Source organism: Furipterus horrens, unplaced genomic scaffold (assembly GCF_987537825.1).
Source record: "Furipterus horrens unplaced genomic scaffold, mFurHor1.1.pri manual_scaffold_5, whole genome shotgun sequence".
Classification (NCBI taxonomy): Eukaryota; Metazoa; Chordata; class Mammalia; order Chiroptera; family Furipteridae; genus Furipterus; species Furipterus horrens.
In genome coordinates this window covers 96,707,909-96,728,801 of record NW_028327175.1, presented here as the reverse complement: position 1 = coordinate 96,728,801, position 20,893 = coordinate 96,707,909, and the positions used below count along the sequence as shown (strand labels likewise).

At 55.7% G+C, this 20,893-nt stretch overlaps 1 protein-coding gene across 1 annotated transcript in view; it reads right to left on the bottom strand.

The window, feature by feature from the left end:
• Positions 1-335: 335 nt before the first annotated feature.
• Positions 336-20,893, bottom strand: part of ELN (elastin) — a 32,156-nt gene continuing 11,598 nt past the window's right edge. The window contains 31 exon segments of the mRNA XM_090279348.1: positions 336-702; positions 705-833; positions 836-1,447; positions 2,970-3,020; positions 3,602-3,631; positions 4,722-4,760; positions 5,451-5,543; positions 5,816-5,875; positions 5,961-6,032; positions 7,453-7,491; positions 8,175-8,300; positions 8,849-8,908; positions 8,993-9,088; positions 10,143-10,208; positions 11,148-11,242; positions 11,624-11,655; positions 12,045-12,139; positions 12,684-12,737; positions 13,722-13,919; positions 14,413-14,466; positions 14,550-14,642; positions 16,017-16,064; positions 16,353-16,412; positions 16,818-16,859; positions 17,448-17,519; positions 18,013-18,042; positions 18,384-18,455; positions 19,410-19,457; positions 20,154-20,216; positions 20,299-20,376; positions 20,619-20,711. Of these exon segments, the coding sequence (XP_090135474.1) occupies positions 599-702; positions 705-833; positions 836-1,447; positions 2,970-3,020; positions 3,602-3,631; positions 4,722-4,760; positions 5,451-5,543; positions 5,816-5,875; positions 5,961-6,032; positions 7,453-7,491; positions 8,175-8,300; positions 8,849-8,908; positions 8,993-9,088; positions 10,143-10,208; positions 11,148-11,242; positions 11,624-11,655; positions 12,045-12,139; positions 12,684-12,737; positions 13,722-13,919; positions 14,413-14,466; positions 14,550-14,642; positions 16,017-16,064; positions 16,353-16,412; positions 16,818-16,859; positions 17,448-17,519; positions 18,013-18,042; positions 18,384-18,455; positions 19,410-19,457; positions 20,154-20,216; positions 20,299-20,376; positions 20,619-20,711 (2,804 nt within the window). The 3' untranslated portion in view covers positions 336-598.

The window sequence follows — 20,893 nt, the reverse complement described above, 5'->3', positions numbered from 1 at the left end:
CTTAGTGCTTGGAGGCCTCCCACCAGGCCCTGTGTTCATCTTAGTCCTACAGGGCGAGGGCTGGGGAAGGTGTGGCTGGATAGGTGAGCCCACCTCTAGAGGAGACCCACTGTGGGCAGGCGTGTGTGGGGCTGGCTGGCCCTGCTTCCCCCTACAAAGAGGGTTTAATTTGTTAAAGGACAATCTGAACTTGGAGAAGGGTCATATACCAGGAGCCAACGGCAGGGGATTCTGATAAGCAGCCCTCCAAATACCTCTTGAACAGTGGAGGTTTCCTAAGGCCTGGTCCAGGAGCTGCCAGCAGATGAGGGATTACAAAGGAGGCCAAGACACAGTTTCCTTTAAAATGTTTCATTTATTAGTCTTTTTTGAAGCAGTTAATTCTCTTTTCTTATTTAAAAAAATGTGTGTTTCATCCAGAGTTATACCAAAGTGATTAAAATAAATTTGCTACTGGGGTTATAGCTCCCCAGATCAGAAAAAAAAACAACTTTTTTTTTTTTTCAGTTAACCACAAAAGTAAAACCAAGAGAAAACATCAACAATCAAAAATAATCCCCAAATATCCAGGACAAAAAATAAAATATTTATTGATCTATCACAGCGAGACACAAAGAGATGGGCGGGGTGGGGGTGGGAAATGCTGTGAAATACAGTGGCTCGAGGGAGGGACGGGGGATACAGTACTGCGTGGGGGGAACCCAGGTCAGGGAGGAGGTTCCTGCCGCCCCAGCTGGCACAGCCCCCACATCCCGGGCCCCCCTGTAGGGGTGTGTGTAGTGGGATGAAGGCAGGGCACAGGCTGCCATGACAGGTTAATCAGGTTGATGATGAGGTGCCTGGCCAGCTAGTGGTGCCAGGCGGTCAACTGGGGACAAAGATGGATGGATGGATGGACAGATGGGCGGATGAATTCCACAAGAGAAAGAGGGCTATTCCCATTGGGGTTTTTCTGCTCTGAAGGCGCCCCAGACATGGGGAATAGCAATTGGTGGGGGAAAAGAGGGACAAAGGGGTCAAGAGATGGTGTGACCGAATCCAGCTTGAGGTTTTTGATGATTGGGTACCAACTGGACCCCAGCCAGGGGTGGGTCCTGGTGGGCAGGGGGAGGTAGGACTGCCCAGGAAGTGTCTGCACCATTTTCAGAGGAGGCCCTTGAAGGAGGCTTCCTGAGGGGCTGCCCTTCCCTTCCCCCTCCCCCAGGAAGATGAAAGCACCAGCACTTAGCACCAAGTTCCCTTGGAGATGGAGAGTGTGTGGAGGGAGCCACTTGGTGGGAAGGGGGTGGGAGCAGGGGGCCAAGCCCACCCACCCCTGGCCTCTGAAGTGGGGGGCTTCCCGGGGCCCACTTGGCCACTGTTCTCTTGTTTCCTTGTCCTGTGGATTTCCAAGTCCGCCCGGCCAGCCCTGTCCCCTCCAGAGGTGGGGACTTAGGAGGGGGCGTCGGGGGGGTGGGTCACAAGGGTTTACATTCTCCACCAAGCAGTAGCACCAACGTTGATGAGGTCGTGAGTCGGGGGTCCTGGGAAGCTCACTTTCTCTTCCGGCCGCAGGATTTCCCCAGGCAGGCCCCAGCTGGGTGGGAGAAGGCATCCACAGCAGTTAGTCCAGCCCCTCCTCATTGCTGCTCAAGCCACTGCCCACTGACCAGCATCTTCGCAGTGGGGAACAGGGGCTCCAAGAAGCCTGGACTGCACCCCAGGCCAAACTCTCATTGGACAAACTCCCAGTAGGCAAGGGCGTGGGACCAGGACTCAAGATGTGTGGTTGATGAAACCAAGGCTCAGAGAAGGGAAAAGGCCAGGGAGCTTGGGGCTGGGGCGGGAAGGATGGGTCTGGACAAGGTCTCTATCCTCTGAGTTCACTGCATCTGGGAAGCCTTTAGGGAGTGACTCTGGACGGCCTCCATCAAGGGAAAAGGTGTGGTAGATGAACGTGAGGGTGCCTCAGAGAAGTGAACTGAGGCCCAGAGAGAGAGAATCTTACTCATCCACAGTCAGTGGCTGACCCGGGACTGGAACCTAGGCCTCCTGCCCTCTCCTGTGGAGGGTGTGATTGGTAAACCTTGTTTCTAATCAAGGCACCCCTATCTGGTAGTAGGGCCTGGGGCAGTTCCCACCCTTGTGGGAATAGGCATGGCTTGTTACCGCCACCTGGTGGCAGTGAGAAGCCAAGTGGGGCAGCGACAGGCATCTCTGAAGCTCATCCAGGGTGCTTGGAAAAGCGACGGGACAGGGTCACTGGCATCACTATGCACCCTGGAAAGGGTCAGGCTGGTCTTGCCTCTGCCTCTCCTAGCCCTGGCATTACCTTAGCTGCCTCATGTGTGTAGCGGGAAGCAGATGGGGGTAGAAGGGAATAATCCATAGTCTGAGCAACTGCAGGGTTGGAGCTGGGGCTTCTTTGGGTCTCCTTTGGGTATTGTTGGGAGGAACTTGGGAGGTGGTGATTGGAACCCACCCCACACACTTCCAGAGGTATGTATGCATTTTTGAGCGAGGGTATGGCTCAGTGCCGGGTAATGGCCTCTGCCTTCTCTGCCCAGCCTAGGCACCTTGGGTCCCCCCATCACCCTTCAGATTTCCCTAACTCTAGGGCTACTATAGTCTCATCCATTTTCTCTGCCTATGCTCCTTTGAGTTCTTCCCTCCTCCTCCTCCTCCCTTCTCTTTCCCTTGGCTTCTTCCTACAGGGGGTGTGTGGGCAGCAGGTGGCAGGGACTGCTAGGCCAGGTTGGGCCAGGGTGAGCGTGAAGGGCCCTGGGCCTACTCCCACATCTGGTCATCTGTGTCGGAGGCAGAAGACGGGATGGGGGAAGTGTCCAGCTCCTCCAGCCTCTCCCACCCCACTCTCTGCCAGGCCTAGTCCAAATGTGCTTCCCCCAACCCCATACTGATGGGCCCCAGCCTCTGCCTCTATTTCTGCCCCTCCCTTTCTGCTTTCTTCTGGGGGTGGGGGCTCTACTCACGTTGGTATCCTAGGGCTCCCAGGGCTCCTCCGAAGGGCTTGGGAGGTTTGCCTGTGGAAGGAGAGGTAGGGATTGGGGGGGGGGGGGCTTTCCTGCCTCCCCCAGAACCCCCACCATGCAGGGCCTGGATCCTGTTACAGCAGGTTCTGGAGGCCTTGCGAATCATATCCTCATATGGAGGCCGGAGTAGCTTGGTGGCTGCCCCTCACACCACAGCCAGACCCCAGCCTCAGCCTTGCCCCAGCTAACATGCTGGGCTGGGGAGATTTTGGCCTCCCTGGCTACCTGCTTGATGGGCCTTGCTCTTCCCTTATAGTTGCTTTTTCTATAAGAACTTGTCTATCTCTGCACTTGGACCCCAAGCTCCAGGGTGACCCAGGTCCCTGTCTCACTCCCGGTGCCCAGTCAAGTGCCAGGCTGGGAGCCCCAGGAATCAGGATCCATGCTCCCTGTTCCCACGTCCCAGGGCTGAACTTTCAGCTTCTGTGACTTCCCTCAAGCCCCCACCCCAGAGAACAGCCAAGGGCTGTGTCCACCGTGGCCACGCCCTAAGCAGGATTCTCCTCCCACCCTGGTAAAGAAGCTCAGGGCCTTGCTTGAACTGGGACCCCTCCTTCTTCTTGCAGACTTACCGCCAACTCCCAGGCCCCCTACTCCACCACCTGCAAGGCAAGGAGAGAGGCTGTGAGTGTGCCATTTCTGGGAGCCCGCCAAACTCTCCTGACAGCATGGGCCTCGCCTGAGTGGGTCAAATGCTGGGTGTAGCTGCTGGGAGCCCTGGCCCTGCCTCACTCACTGTGTGACCTTGGGCAAGTCCCTGGCACTCTATGAACCTCAGTTTACCACATCTGGAACATGGCATTTTAGAAAAGCTGATGCTCCCTGGCCTTGCAAGAGAGGAAGAAGAGAATGAGGGGGAGACAAGCCTGCTGTAACTGAGGTTACGGGGTCCATTCTGGGGCTTGGCTCAGCCCTCCTGAGCAGGTGATAAAGCAGGGGAGGGGGAAGGACAGGGCCAGAGCTGCAGCACAGGGCCTGGGGCAGGAAGCCGGGGCATACCTGGGAAAATAGGAGATAATCCGAAGCCAGGTCTTGCTCCAACTCCTGCAGGAGGGACTTGTGGTTAGCATGGGGCTGGGCCCACTCTGGCCTCATCCTCTCTTCCTCTCTGTCCAGCACCACCTCCTCCCCATAGCTACCCTCCCCCTCCTTCATAGGCAGAGCGGCTTTCTTCACAAACCTTGTTCCTGCCCGGCATCCTGGTACGGGGCTCCATACCCTCAGCTTGTCAGCCTGGTGCCTGAAGCCCATGGTGTACCCCCCAACCCTGAGGCCTGCTCCTTTGCTCAGGATGTTTCCTTTTCTGCACTGTCCCTTCTGCCCTCTTGCTCATGTCCCTGTGCTAGCTGCAGCTCTAGGATTTCCCCTGCTATCCCAACAGGCCTTCTCTAGATCCTGCTAGAGATGAGGATTTCACAGCAGAGATGGCCCCTACCTGCACCTGGGAATGGCCTGGCAGCTCCTAGGACTCCTCCAAGGCCAGCAGCACCTGAGAAGGGGGCAGATGGGCTTTGGGACAAGGCACAGTCTAAGGGGCCCTGAGCATCTCCTTTGGATTCTGGGGTCAGGAAGGTCCTGGACAGGCTCTCAGGGGGAAGTTGAGCAGGATTGAGGCTGAGATGGGGTAGTCAGGATGGGGAGTAGTAGTAGCCTATAGGCCTGGCAGGAGGAGGGCAGCAGGGAGTGACTCACCATATTTGGCTGCTTTAGCAGCTGCAGCTGGGGATACGCCTGGGGAGATGGGGTACATGAGGGCTCAGGAATATCCCTTCCCTCCCAGTCATGCCCCCCTTCTGTCTTGTTCACCATTTACCACCTGCACACCAACTTATCCTTCTATCATCCATCCACCCCTTCTTCCTCTGTCTTTCCAAAAGTCTTTATTAAGCTCCTACTGTGTGTCCAATCTTGTGGCACACACAAGAAGAGACTTCAGGTGGGATTAGGTAGGGAGATACAATGATGACCCAAGAAAGAGTGAAATGTCAACACAAGGCCTGCCAGGATGGCAGAGACTTTGGAAAAGCAATTCCCTCCATGCTCAGGTTTTCTTCTCTAGGGAATGGGCATAACCGTCATTATACTAGTGAACTCCCACTTGAAGTGATCGTGTGAGTTGAAGGAAAGAGGAGAGGGAGAAGGTGGGATCCCAGCTGCAAGAAGCACTCCTAGCTTCTGCTTGCTCAAGGCCCCATCTAAATGCTGTGGGAGCCCGGGGAAGGGGGCAGGCCCACCGCAAGCCTGAGTGGCAGATGAAGGGGAGTTGTGGTGGGGGCAGAGAAGACAGCTTGAGCAAAATGTGGCAAGGTGGAAAGGAAGGTCTCTCTCTCTCTCTCTCTCTCTCTCTCTCTCTCTCTCTCTCTCACACATACCCACCCACACACCCACCATAAACTCACTGATTCTAGAGAAGCCCCTTACCTCCAAGCCCCCCAGCCCCTGGGACAAGTCCACCAGCCCCAAGCCCTCCTATTCCCAGTCCTCCAGCTCCGAGCCCGCCGGCTCCTCCCAGGCCTGTGGAGAGAGCTGTGTATTAAAACCTGACAAGTGGGACCCCTGATGCTCATCAGTGAAGAGCTGAAGTTTTCATCCCAGGACCTAGGTGGTGCCTGGCCTTCCAGGGCCTTTGCGGGTGCAGTGGGGCCAGGTGGTGGGCTGGGTCTTGGGGAGACAATGCCCCTGAGGTCCTCCAGGGCAGGTCAGGGAACAGTGCCCCACGGTGCATGGTCAGAGGCTCCCCAAACCCTGGGACCTGGTGGCAGCCCCCACCTCTACACAGTGCTCACCAAATTGGGCAGCTTTGGCAGCAGCCTTGGTGGCAGCAGCCAAGGCAGCAGGTCCAGCTCCTGGGGACACAGAGCGAGCTCAGGGAGCAATTCTCCACAGGTCAGCATCCCTCCCTGCCCAGCCCATCCTGGGGTTCCAACTCACCTGCCACACCGCCTGGGACACCTACTCCACCAAGAACTCCAGGCCCTCCAAGTACCCCAGGCCCTCCTGCTCCTGAGGAGAGAGCACAGAGAGTCAATCCCCTCACTTCTGAAAAACAGAGTCTTCCTGACCCAGGGACATTAGTCAAGCAGACAAGTGGTTGAGGTCATGTGACCAGTGGAGGGAGCACCGGACAGAAGTCCATTCCCAGACATCTGGGCCCATGTCCCTGACCAATCAGGCAAGAGGAAGCTCACTTGAGCCTTGGCCTGCCCATGTTTTCTCCATCCTCCTGGGCTAGCGCTGGAGCCACAGGTGGTCACATGTGGTGGCCACAAGCTGCCGAGGGGAGAAAATGAGTCTTGGATTCTAACAGCCCTGAGTTCAAGTCCTGGTCTCTCCACTCATTAGAGCTGTCACTTCTCTGAGCTCCAGAGCCCCATCTCCCTAAAAGAGACAATGATCCTTACCCCAATCACCCTGCAGGTATTTGGAGAGTAAAAGTACACCATCTGTAGATGTTCTCTGAGTTTTGAACCACTGTCCAGAGCAGAGTTGCTGGGAATAGCAGCAGTGGGAGTTCCACAGTGCTTCTCACAGTTACTCTGCTTATTATTCATTGCACCAGGAAAGGCGGGTACTAATATCATTCCCATTTTGCAGATGAGAAAATTGAAGCACAGCAGAGGTTAAGCAATATGCTCAAGGTCTCACAGACAGGAAATGGCTCTGGAGCCTGTGCCCTCAACTGCTTTGTTTCCCTGGCAATGACTGCTAGACGCAGGCTGGCAGAGCAGCCTGCAAGGAACAGGAGAAGGGCCTGTGTGGGTCACCAGGCCCGCCAGAGGTGGAGGCTGAGGAAGCCGGGATTTTCCGAGGTGGAAACTGGCCCCAAGAGGACTGGCCCGGGGCTGGTTGGTGTTTCCCTAGCAGAAGCTCTGGCCTGCCTCCCAGGAGGCCAGGAATTTGGGGGCCACAGACAGTGTGGGTCTGGCCAGCCAGGGCTGCTGGGCGCCAACTGGAGGGGCAGGCATGTCTGCCACGTCCTCGTGGCTCGTGGCAGGCGCAGTCATGCTGACAGTGAAGTGGGTGGGGGACAGGGCCTTTGCTGGCTAGGAAGCAGAAGCCGCCTAGCTGACAGCAATCCTGGCCCCTCCGGGGCCCTGGGGCCCACAAAACTGTGATAGCCAGAGGTACGTTAGGGACCATGGTCTTCACCAAGGCAGAACTGCCCCCAGGGAGGTTGGAAATGTGAGGGCTATGTTTGGTTGTCCCAGGGCCTGAGGCTTGATAGGTATTTAGTGGGCAGGAGCCAGGTCTGCTAAGCATCCTAGAAACTGCCTTTTTCCATCCTGACCATCCCAGACCTGTGCTGCAGGCTCTGGGCATGGGGCCCTGGGCCGGGGGGAGGGGAGATGAGTGACCAGGTGCTGCCAGGGATGATGAAGCATCAGGGGAACCAACCCTGGTGGTCAGTGTGTGGGGTACTTACCATATTTGGCTGCTTTAGCAGCAGCCAGAGATCCAGGTACTACAGAAAAAGGAAAACGGAAAAGTGGGGTGGTCAGTAGCTAAGCTCTGTACTTGAGGGTTCTGCTTCCTCCGGGGAGTCCCCCCTGCCTTCCTTGGCCTTGTTTGCTTTTCTGAAGGCCCCAAATCCGTGGCTCCCCAGCCAGGAGCTCACCCTGCCAGATAGAGCTCCAGTATCTAACCATGCCTCTGCCAGTCTGGTCTGGGGGTGCTTGAGGGCTGAACTGTGCCTCCTCTTCCCATCTGACCCTCCTGTCCCCTTCAGCTCCACTGTGGCCTGCCTGAGGCTGGATGCAGAGCAGGGTCACTAACCACCAAATGAACTGGAAGCTCCTAGTGGCCCTTGGCATAGTGCCCTGCTAGGGGGGAGCCAGGCTGGCCCACCCATGTCCATGGGGCCCAGGGGCCTCCAGCTTCTTTCCCTGGATAATGGGCTCCTTTTCAGTTTGGAGCCCTATGACCCCTCCACAGAGGAGGTAGTGACTCTGACATCCGTCAGCCCGGGGTATCCTTGCCTGGCCAACCCCTCAACTGTTACCCTAGTCATCTCTGACTGTTTGGGAGAACCTAATGGGGAATTTACTATGAGTCTCAGGTTAGGTGTTGCAGGTGGTGCTGGGAGGAGAGAGGTCTCCCTCCTCTGAGCTTAGGGGTCATTTCTGCCCAGCCTAGAAGGCCCCTCACCTGCCCCAAAGCCAGGAACACCAGCACCAGGTACCAATCCAGGAACGCCAGCACCAGGTACAAGTCCAGGAACGCCAGCACCAGGTACAAACCCAGGAACACCAGCAGGAAGCCCAGCTGCAGCCCCTGGGAAAGATGAGCAGCAGGGTGGTGACTGCAGGCAGAAAGCTCGCCCCTGTGGGGGTGTCCTGCCCAGGGAGCTGAGTCAGGCCCCAAGGGAAGCAGACCAGGCCCCCTTAATCCACCCTCTGTGCTGCCACCAGAGTGGCCTTCCTAAAACTCCCATTGGACGCTAAGTCCCGCCCCTCCCCTAGCCGGTATTCAGGGCTACACCCCTTTCTTTTCCAGCCTAACCTCCCACTCTTCCCTCTTAGATGAGCTCATTCAATGATCCCAATAGACTTCTGCAGCAGATGCCATCAGCACTCACTTGTCACGCACGAGGACAGGAAACTCAGAGGTCGGCCACTCAGTGTGGGGCCTAGGATTCGAACCTGGGACTCCTTGACACTAAATCTGCTTTTCTAACCCCTCTGCCTGCTGCTTTGGAGAACCCCAAGCCTGCATGGTGGGCCTGAGAAGCTGTGTATTGTGGGATGCAGCTCCTGCTTGGGTTGTGCTGGGCCACCCTGGGCTTGGTGGGGTGAGGAGGGAGAGCCAGGCAGGGTACTCACGGAGCTGGGCTTTGGCAGCCAATTTAGCAGCAGATTTGGCTGCAGCCGGGGCCCCTACTCCTAGAAGGAGAGGGAGGGGGCATCAGGGATGTCACCCATAGAGGATTCAGAGGCTCCTCGGGCCCAATTTCTCACACAGCTCACCTGCAACACCACCAGGGCCAATGCCAACACCAGGAACTACGCCAGCGCCGGGGCCAATGCCAACGCCAGGAACCACGCCAGCACCGGGGCCTACCCCTGCAAGAGTGAGAAGAACTAATCCTGAACCCAGTCCCAACCAAGGACAAAAGCCAATGGAAAGAGCAGCAAAGCTGGGAATCAGAAGCCTTGGGTTTTCTGAGCCAGGCGAGGCACAGAATTGCTGTGTGATCTTGGAAAAATTATTTTCTCTTGATACGCCTCAGTTCCCTCACCCTTAACATGAGGCATGTGTAGGATCAGGCACTCTTAACCTTTGGAGGTACAAGGACCTGTTTGAGGCTTCTGAGGGTGGTGGAAGCAGAGTTATGTAGTAAAGCGTGGTCTGCAAGACAGACAGACATGGGTTTGAAGCTCAGCTCAGCTACCATTGAGCTGTGTGATGACAGGCAAGTTAAGCTCTCAGAACTTCAGTTACCACATCTGTAAAATGGGGATAATGGTACCAACTTTATAAAGTTGCTGTAAGGATTGTCTCAGCAAATGGCAGTTTTACAAAAAAGGAGTCATTCTTCATACATGAGTTTGGGGGTCAGTGGACCTGAAATTAAGATTTCTCTGGCCTAGACAGCCCTAGGTTTTCTGATCTGAATCTTGCTGCCCACAGGTCCCTAAAGCCAAGGTGTCTAGATTCCCTGGCACAAGCTTGGCAGACAGTTGAGCTCTACGGCAGGACTACTGCCATTTGCTATATTCAGGGAGGTGTAGGCACCTGGGGCTGCCAGGGCAGCCCTAGGTGTATTGAGAGATGAAGAACCTTGTCAGGGAACAAGAAACACTCTTACTAAGGGGTGGTGGGCAGAGAAGCCCAACTTGAGGTTCGGAAGTGGGGTGGGCCCTAGCTAGACTTGGGGGCAGCAGGGGCTTTGGGAAGGGTGGGGAGGTTGGTCCTGGGGGGCTTGCCAGGGCCTGTTCTCATTTTGCTTTCCTAATCAGAGATTTTACCCACACCCCTAAAAGTAGTCAGATAGGTCAAAAAGCCCACCGTGAGAATGTAACAGCTTAAGGGGGCTGCTAGACCCCAGAGCAGAGGACGTGAGAGAGCAGTGCTATAGGATGAGCACAGGGAGGAGAACTGGGCTGGGGCACTTACCATATCGGGCAGCTTTAGCGGCTGCTGCAGCTGCTGCAGCAGCTGCGGCTGCTGGGGTCCCAACACCTGAAAAGGTGAGGAGAGGGGCTTGGGGAGGGGTCCCCTGCACCCCTCCTCACTTTCCCCACCCCCATTTTGGAAAGACCTCCCAGAGTCACCTCTAGGGAACTATGTCCTCTCCCAGAAGACCCTCTCTGGTGCTGCCTCCTCACGCTGGAGACAGAGAGAAGCGTGCAGAACCCAGCCCGAGGCAGGTGACCTGGGTTCCAGGCCTGCTCTGAGGTTGGCCCACTAGCTGCCCTGGGCACATCCCTTCCTTGAAAACAGCTCACAGACTGTGACAGTCTAGCTCAGACTATGGTGGTGGGAGCCCAAAGCTGTGACTGGCAGATGCTTAGATCCTTTCCAAGACTCTGCCTAAAAGGTTTGTGAAGCTTTCTGCTAAAGGCGACATTTATTTTTTGAAAATCTCCCTTGTGTCTGTATCCAGAACTGCTAGAGGAAATATCTCATTTTGGAGGGAAACTCAAAAGGGGAGTTTTCTCCCAGAAAGAAGAAAGAATATAGAAGAGAAATTTTCTGGTAGGAAAAAACATCCAAGGAAGGTTGTAACTTAATCTCATTGTAGCTCTTAACTTCCTCCCTTTGGCCTGACTGGTGGAGGACAGAGTGCAGGGCAATCAAAGGGAGACACAGGCCCTTCTGCCTGATCAGGAACAGAAGGGACCCCAAAGTAAATGAGGCCGCCCAACCCTGACAGAGCAGAGCTCCACCGCCCCACTGGTCGACACCTAGGTGTCCTGAGCATCCCCAAGGGAGGAACTTGCCAGGTTCATTCAGCAGACTGGAATCCCATAAAGGGTCTGCCCTCCAAGCTAGCGGACATGGCTTTCCCTTCTCCCCATCTCTGGGCCCAGTCTTGTCATCTATAAAATGGTACACTTGACCTGGGTCAACTTCCATGAGACAAACCAAACCTGTCTCTGGGTTGGGGACACAGCTCACCTGGCACCCCTCCAACACCTGGAACACCTGGTACTGCACCGGGCACAAGCCCTCCAGCACCTAGAGGAGTAAAGAAAGAGCATCCAGCTCTGCCCCTGGAAGATACCCCTCCTTGAGGGAGCAGAAGGTGGAGGTGGGATGGGGACTAGAATGGCTGCAGTGAGCACCTTCAACTCGATGGTTTGGGATGGGGTGATAAGCTGGGCACTAATAATCCTAATGGTGGTGCATTGAAAAGGGCAGAAAAGTTCAGTGTGGCTTTGGAAGATGGGGCCAGCGGCTTCCAATCTTGACCCAAGCCATTCCAGCCCTTGAGGCCTGAGTGTGAGCTTGCTCTGTCTTCATGCTGGGGAATTGCTCTGAGCTCAGTGGCTGGGCCCCAGGGCAGAGCAGGGCTGGGGTGGAAAAGAGGGGAGAGCATGTCCCAGGAGGGAAGAAAGCTGCCGTGGGCATGGGGGCATGCCGGGCGGGGGCACGTACCGAACTTGGCTGCCTTGGCGGCTGCTGCCTGGGCTCCAGCTGAAATGAAAGAGACCCTCAGAAACCTTGCTGGATCTCAGTGGGGCTGTGCTGACTGCTCTCCTACCCCCAAGAGGCACTGCAGGCCCTCCCTGCACTCTCCCCAGCTTCCTCCTGAGCACACGGAAGCCCAGTCAGCACTCCCCCAGTCCCCCTAGAGCTCTACAGAAGAGAAGCCCTCATGCCTTCTCCCCATTTCCCCAATTGGAACTAGGGCTCACGGGAAATGCCAGCTCCAGGGACTACTCCAGGGATGGCTCCAGGGATGGCTCCAGGGATGGCTCCAGGAATGGCTCCAGGGATGGCTCCAGGGATGGCTCCAGGGACAACTCCAGGGATGGCTCCAGGGATGGCTCCAGGAATGGCTCCAGGGATGGCTCCAGGGATGGCTCCAGGGACACCATAGCCTGGAAAGCCCCCAGCACCAACCCCGTAAGTGAGAACACATCCAACTCCCACTCCAGTTCTGCCCCCTTTGGAGGGAGGAGAATTGGATAGAAAACAGTCTCAGTGAGAGAGACTAGGAGGGTCCTGGGAGATGCTGGTGGGCTGAGAAAGCAGGTACAAGCTTCGCCCAAGTCTGGCCCTCGAAGGACAGGAAAGCATAGAATGCCTGGGCCACACCCAGCCTTTCCCAGGAAGGCTTTATTGACACCCTCCCCCAGCATTTCCCCAACCCTTCTCTTCTCTGATTGAGACAGGGCCCCTTTGTTGGCTATGGAGAGACTGTGGGCAGGTCCCATTTCCCCAGCCAGGTTTAGGCTCCTCGGAGAGGGGCCCTGGTTGGGGCAGGGAAGATCAGAGACAGTGTCCCCACTGGGAATGCCATATGAGGACTCTGCCATCACTCAGCTCCATGGTCTCATGGTGGGAGACCACTGGGGAAGACATCATCCTGGGACCCAACAAGTCCAACTTCCCAGCTCTGCCAGTGACTTCATGTGTAACTCTGGGCAAGTCATTCCCCTTCTCTGGCCAGAACAGGGTAGGGTGAGGCAGAGCTATCAGCACACTCACCATATTTGGCTGCTTTGGAGGCTGCTTTAGCAGCTGCAGCTGGTGACAGAACCCCTGGAGAGACCCAAGGGGACACAAAGGATTAGGAGAGAATGAAGGAGAGTTGCTCAGTTTACATCCACTCTTCACTCATCTATCCAGTCTATCTCTATCGAGCCAACCCAATGGATGTCTATTTGTCTATTCACCCACTCATATCTCCATCTGTTCATCTGTGTACTTAGCCACCTATTCATTCACCCACTTACCTACCCATTGCATCTCTCCATTTGTTTGTGTATCCTTAGACTTCAATCCATCCAGTCCATCCATGCACCCATCTATCCATCCATTTATTCATTCATTTACCCATTCATCTAACTATCTATCCAACTATCCATTTTTCTCTTGTCTGCTACCCACCTATCTATTCATCTGCTCATCCAACTATGTGCTCATTCATCCATCCATCCATCCATCCATCCATCCATCCACCCATCCACCCATCATTCTAACCACTTATCTAGTCCCTCACCTGCTTTTCCATCTGTCTTTCCATCTATCCATTCATCTCTCCATCCACCATTTTACCCTTGTATCTATTCATTCATATATTTATCCATCCTTCTATCTGTCCATTCATCCTCTTATCCATCAACTTGTCTACTCATCCACATGGACATTCACCCACATACCCAGCTGTCCATCTATCCATCCACCCACCCACCCACCCACCCATTTACCCACCAGTTACTAAGCATCTATTTAGCTAAGGGCTGAGAACATAGAGATGACAAAGACATGGTTCCTTCCCCCAGGATCACACTCACAGCCAGAGGTGAGCTGGAGAAGATAATGCTGGCAGTAATTATTTAGGAGGTTGTTACAGACCAAGAGAGAGAAGATGAGTCATGCCCAAGAGTATGGGAGAAGAGGAAGATGAGTGAAGTGTTAGAGAATCTAAAAGTCTTGGTAATAGTTTCAATATTTCTCTTACACACAGACACACACATACATAGCCACAAACAGAGCCCAGATCACCTAGTCTATCCACAATACCTGGGACCCCAACACCTGGGACTCCAACACCTGGGACTCCAACACCTGGGACCCCAACACCAGGAACTCCAATACCAGGGACCCCAACACCAGGGACCCCAACACCAGGAACTCCAACACCAGGAATTCCAACACCAGGGACTCCAACACCAGGAACTCCAACACCAGGGACTCCAGGCACCAAGCCTCCAGCAGCTCCTGTGGAAGCAAAGGATTGTTCTAGCCCGAACCCTGTGGGAACCTTAGAAGGCTTCCGAGGGCATGGCTCTGGGGAGCTGTGGGAGTGGCAGGTCCTGGGTGCAGGATCCCAGGTGGGCTGGCATTGCCTACAAAGCTTTAAGGGTTTAGGTCTTTGGGTGGGAAGAATACAGTCTAGGCCTAAAGAAAATTCAGAGCATACCACTAGCACACAGGCAGTTGGTTCAGCAGCTATGAGTTGGCCTTGGGAATAGGGTGGAAGGAGCCCGATGCTCCACAGCAGTCCCCACCCACTGCTGGGCCAATCAGTGGAGAACAACACCAAGGGCCAGGTGGAGTGGCCAGAATGGGTAAAGGCGTGTTTGGGGAGGTTGAAGTGAAGTTTCCACAGATGGATGAAGGCAAAGTTCATCCAGCTTTAGAGGACTGGGCAGGCCTCAAGGGTCTGAGGGCAGGCTGGAGCCCTGGGCCTGCCTCCCTAGGGGGCACTCACCATATTTAGCTGCCTTAGCAGCCGCCTTCGCAGCAGCAGCTGGGGCCCCAGCGCCTGGAGGGACAGTCACAGAGGGTGAGGTCTTTCCCCGGTGGCCTTCTCAAGGACACCCCACCCCCTGCTGGAACAGACACTACCTGCAATGCCTCCAATCCCAGGAATTGCGCCAACCCCACCGGGAATGCCGGCACCTCCAACACCAGGGAGAACTCCAGCTCCTCCAGCACCTGCTGGGATGGAGACAGTGCAGATGTAGCTCCCATGGCCCCTGCTGGGGCCAGGAAGAAAGGCCACTTAAATGCTGGCATTTTAACTAGCATGAACTCCTCTGGGAATGAGTCCCAGGCATCTCTGGCTGAGCCTGCTTGAGAAGGTCCCCACCCCACTGTTCATTGACTCACCCCCAAAGTGTCCATTTCAACACACTCATTAAGGGACTTGTATGTTTTCAGACAAATCCCATTCTAATCACTGCCACATACTGAGAAACCACAAGCGGCCGCTCCCTGGGCTGGAGGGGCCCCTGTAGGAATGTTCAAGGCTTCCTCTCCCTGTGTTCCGAAGACTCGGCCAAGTTTGTAATCCAAGCGCCTGGCTGCCTGGGTCTGGCAGCCCCTCACTGCCCCACTCTCCTGCTCCCACATTCCACCCTTAGGGGCCTAGAGGGAGGGTCTATGGGGCCTCCTTGGGGCAGGCCTCCAGCCTGGTGCTTCCCTCCACATTCTCAGCCCCTTGGCTGGTGGGCAGATGTTTTCTGTCCCCCCATGGCTTCAGGGTGGGCTCCCCTGGCACTGGGGATGAAGGGGAGGACATCAGCCCCAATGACCTGACTCTCAACTGGGTCTACCTGGGGCAGGGGGACAGACGCCCACTCTGCACACCTCATGGGTACAGGAAAGGCCATGCCGTGTCTGCCAGCCAAGGGATCATGAACTTGAGGAGCTAGTTAAAAACTTTATAGTATACACTAAATTGATACTAAACTATTAAGATTTTTTAATTGCTCATATAGGTCCCACCTAAAATAATCATTCTAACCAACATAGTACCCATTCCCTCTGCACAGGCTCCTTCTTCTTGTTTTAACCACATGACAAACTCCACCTGTATTTTAAGGCCTCGATCAATATCATTTTCTCTGAAAAGCCTTCCTGATTTTCTTTTTCCAGTAGAAATAATATCTCCCTCTTCTTGAGTCCCACAACAGTGCCTATAGTCTCCAGCAAAGCTCACACCTGTCCCTGGTCTCTGGAGGAAGCGAGGGAGGGATAGTTAGATGGCTGAGTGGATGAATGGATGGATGAAAGAATGGAGAGTTGGAGGAATGAATGGATGGAAAGATGGAGGAGTGAATAAAGGGATGGGTGGAGGAACGGATGATGGATGAGTGGATGGATGATGGAGAGAGGGATGGGGGAAGAATAAATGAATGGATGGAGGGAGGGAGGGAGGAATGGGTGGTGTTGAAAAAGTTGGAGAAATGAGAGTGGGCTGGGGAGGGGGCTGCCTTGGTTACTTTTCTGTGAGGCAGGCTCTCAGTGGTAACAGGGATGGGGAGTTTGAGGGGCTAGGGGCTAGCAGTTAGGGGCTCCAGAGGTACTCACCGTACTTTGCTGCTTTAGCTGCTGCCGCCGCAGCCTGGGGGCCAACCCCTGGGGGAGGGGAAGGAGAGAGACTGAAAACTGTGCCCCTGAATCTCCAGAGCCCTCCTATTTCAGCCTGAAGAGAACCACCTGTTCACTTATGGGTTAGGTGGGGGTGCTTCGTAGCCAGCAGACTGATAGAGCTGCACAACCAAGATCCTTCTTCTAGGCTTAGACTAGGGTCTGAATGCAGGGTGGGCTGGCTTGATTCCTGAAGAGATCCTGGCCAGCTCCAGAGCTCTGGAACCTGAGTGATTAGTGCCCCTTTGGCTGGCAGTGGGGTGAAGCTTTCCTTACCTGTCCCCGTTGGGTACCCAGCCTTGGCTCCTGCACCAGCAACTCCTCCAGGCCCATAGCCTATAAAGTGGAGAGGCTCACTGGGCATCCATACAGATCTCACCGCAGCTGCCCCCCTACCCTGCCTTTCAGGGGCTGGGATGCCCAGAGTCTCTACCCTGTCACCCCCAGTTAGAGTTAAAATAAATTCAAATGTGTGTGGGGGATGGTTACTCCCATTGTACAGACTGAGACACTGAGGCTCAGAGAAGAAGCTGGTTTTCCCAAGGCCTGGTGATGAGTGTGAGGACCAGGATTGAGAACCAAGCTGTCTGAGTCCAAGGTCCTTGTTCCTTAGAGAATTCCCTTTCCACCCCACCCCAGCTGGGTGCTCTCCTAGCCCAGGGCTGGGGCTGTAGCTTCCTTGCCAGGACCCTGCATCCAGAAAGAGCCAGAAGGTCGCCAGTCTAGGAGGGCCTTACTCACCATAGGGCAGCTTCCCAGTGCTGTAGGGTAGTCCGTAGCCACCTGAGGAGAGGGTAGGGTGAGCTCAGGTGCTGCCCTACAGCAGCCCCATGCCTTGCTGTGCTCCCACTACCTTGGTGGACAGATCCATTCCCACAGTTGCAGAGGCCTGAGACCCTCCCAAGGGTCGTGAGCAGCTCACAGAGGCTCTCAAGAGAGCAGAGGCCCTGGGTAGAAGAGGGAGATGGGGAACCCTGCCAGGTTCCTAGTGTCTGAGTAGCTTCCTTACTCCCCTCCCCAACAATAAACATCTCATTGTGTGAGCTGATGGAGGTGGGTTTGATGTCAGAGGGGTCTTTCCAATGAACAGTATTTCTTACCATCAATACCAATGGTTTCCTATCAGGGCTATGGGTCTCTGTGCCTGTGCATGCATGTGTGTGTGTGCAGGTGTGCATGTGATGAGACCAACACCTGCAGGATGGCTTCCCCATGTTTTCCTCTGCTGGCAGTCAGAAGTGAGGTTCAGTACCCAGGTTTCCTGATGCCCTCGCAAGAGACACCGGTGACTGAAACAGTGCCCTTCACATGCTGCCTGCTCAGCAGTGGAACCTGGTGAGCAGTGGCTCTTGAATCCTCCTTCTGACTTACCTGGCAGCTTGGGTGCCTTGATGGGGTATCCCAGTGGGACTCCAGGCTGTTGACCCCCAAATGGTCCAATTCCTGCAGGAACAAGGAAAGCAAAATCAGGTCCCAGCAACTTGGGCCAGCAGCTCCTGCTGAGCCCCCAGCCTCACTCTCCGCTTTCTGCTTGGTTAGAATGAGCTCCCACTGCATCCAGGAACCATCCTGCTTAGAGAGTGTCCCTGCCTTGCTGTCACCGGTCAGCTGAGCTCACTAGTGCTGGGCCATTTCCTACAGAACTCTCTCCCTCCCACAGTTGGGGCCTATAGCCCTTGCAGCATTGGCACAGACTGGTAGGTTTTCTGGGCTCCTGGGCACTGCTACGCATGAGGGGTTGGGACTGGGGAAGCAGACCTGTGATGGATGCCACTTTGTGCTGGAGCCAGTCCAAGGCCTGGACCAGTAGGCACGAGAGGAATTGGACAGGCCTGATGGGATTCTGAATGCTCAGCCCCTCCGAAGGCAAGAGCCCCTGCTTGGCTGGCCACCCTGCTGGCCTGCCCACCCACCGGGGAGTCTTGCCTTGCCTCACCTGGGATTCCAGCGAAAGCTCCACCTCCACCTGCAATGATGAGGAGCCATCACTGTAGCCCTTCTACCATGGGTACAGGGTGCCGAGGCACCACAGGCCAGTGCCAGGCAGCACAGGGAGGCAGGCTGCCCAAGTAGTGGCCAGTTCCACCCTGACCTCCTGGCTTATGCTGGCCTCACACACACTCAGGATTCTGCGAGGTGTTCTGTCCACCTCTGACAGCTGTACCAGGGCTGGAGCACAAGGGGTGCCCACCCGGAGGGCACTGAGCCCAGTGACTCCAGCCCCACTCCCGCTTTCCCTCCCCCCCATAGGGTCCTGAGAGTGGGTGCAGATTCCCATCATGGGTCCCCAGCCTACTGGTCACATACCTGGGACCTTGGGCTTCACTCCCGTTCCAGTGGGAACCCCAGGGAGCACCCCCACACCTGGAAACCGACCTCCTGAGGGGGTAAACAGGGGGTCGGCAGTGAGGGTGGGAAAGCAGGCCTCAAAGGCCCAACCTGGCACCCACACTACCCCTTGGGTCATACAACTGACCTCCTTCTGCACTGACCATCTGTGACAGACACAGCTCATGTGGGATGGGGGCTGTGTAATGGTGACTTTTCTTCCCTGTCTGGCTCAGAAGAACTGAATTTTAATCCCATTTCCTAGCCATGTGACCCTGTGCCTCAGTTGGCCATGTCTCTAAGCTGAAATGAATTTCCAGTCACCCTGTCCACCCCTACCAGAGAAGACAGACAGTGAAAGCTGGCATGAGGTGGGAGCCTGTGCCCTTTCGGGCCCTCGCTTGACATACATTCATAGCCAAACACAGACAGCCGTCTGCTGTGGTTGGGAACTCCGCTTCTGTCAGTGCCTGGCACTCCCACCTCTCCTGTCTATCCTAGGACTGGGCCACCTTGGCCAGAGGGACAGAGGGAGGGACACTGTCAGCAAATCTCACAGAATGGCCTAAGTCTGGGCTTTTGGGGGAATTCAGGAGGTCACATGTTGGGTGGGGTGGTCAGGCCCTGGCAGGGAGGGGAGGCTGAAAGGGCAGCTCTGAGGGTCTCCCGCAGGGCGGATGCTCTGGGCAGGCTCCCTGGTGACTCATGTCTTTTGGGAATCAGCTGGCTACACTGGGGACTTGGTGTGTCCTCAGGGGCCCATCTCAGGCTGTGATGATGATCTGGGTTTGGGCCTGGGGTCAGGGCTTCGGTGGGACAAGGCAAAGCTGACTGGCCTTCATAGGGAAAGATGACAGGAGCCTTGTGTCCCTTAGCCTGAGCTTTGATACTTAGGGGCCCAAGGCTTCTGGTGGCCTTGGCTTGTAGGGCAGTGAGAAGCCACCAGGGAAGCTACCAGAAGATGGTATCTTTGCTATAGGGTTCCTTTCTCCTTTTCAACTTTACCTGCGCCTGGGAGCACTCCACCTGGGAATACACCTGGTAGCCCCACACCTGTGGCGAAAAGAAGGAGGAGCCATTAGCAGCAACCCAGCCTCCAGGACCCCTCCCTGGCCCTTCCTTCTGCAGCTCCAGGGCTCACGCACCAACCACCCCAGTACCCGGCAGGGGCAGCCAGGGACACATGTGTGGTGGCTGCAGCCTTCCTCCCATGAGTTTCAAAAGTCATCTGCAAACGCTTCTGTGCATGGATTTATCTTGTCTCCTGGAGCCTGTTTACATGGCCAGCTCAGCCCACCTCTGGGCTAACAGCTTCCAGATGTTCCCTCTCTGCTGTGTGGACTTGGGCAGGCTTTTGTTTAACCTGAAGTCACTTTGTCAAGAGCTTGGTGCAGAGGAATGAGCACCAGATGGGGAATGAAGGCACCTTGGGCCACCCTGGCACTGCTGTGACCACCAAGAGCCCTCTGCACTGACTCTCCATTCTGAGCTTGTGTCCCCATCTGTCACCTGAATGTCAACCACAGAGCTTGTCTTTGAGGCCTCTTTCTGTTCCAAGATCCTGGAAGAAGGGCCTAGAAGGTAGGCTAGGGCCCCTCTCCCTGATTTCGAACATGGCACCACACATCGGACCTTGCTCTCTTCCCTGCCCCCGCTGTAGCCAGGCCCCGCCTTTTCCACGCAGTAAGGAGGTGGGGGCCTCAGCCCCTCCCTGGCTCTGTTGTCCAGCCCCAGGGACTCCACACTGACCTGGCACTTTCCCAGGCTTGCCTGCAGCTCCGACTCCTGCTCCAGGCTGAGTCAACACTCCACCTGGCATGGAAGGGACCGCATCAGTGTGGGTGTCACCAGGCCTTCAGCCTTCACCTGGGTAACCCAGGGCGAGCCACCATACCTATAGACACTCCTAAGCCATTTAAGAGACCACCAGCGCCACCAACACCAAGTCCACCGACACCACCAAGCCCAGCACCTACAGAGCCAAGAGTGGGAGAGGTGAGGGGTCATGCAGGAGGGACGCGAGTACACGTGCAGAGCCCAGTGTTCATATCAGATTCTGCCACCACCTCACTTGGAGACTGGTTGCCCCCCTGAGCCCCAGCAGATTGGAGATGAGGATCCCACCTGCCTGCTTCCAAGGAAATGTTTTTTGCAAAGTGCAGAGCCCACAGAAGTGAGAGGGTCTGAAAACATCCCCCAAAGAGTCATACTCACCAGCCTTGGCAGCTTTATAGGCTGCAGCAGCACCAGCCACTCCACCAGGCGCTAGAGCCCCCGGGAAGGCACCTCCAGGAAAGGCCCCAAGCCCTGTGGAAGGGAGGATGGGGTGAGGTCCTGAGCCCACCCAGCCCTGTCCAGGAGGCACGGTTGAGGTGGACCCTCTGCTCTCTGCAGGACTTCCATGCCAAGCAGCAGCCTTTGCTCTCAGGACCGGGTTCAGTGTTGGAGAGCAGTATGTGCCAGATGGCTGTGCTCAGTCTGACAAAACT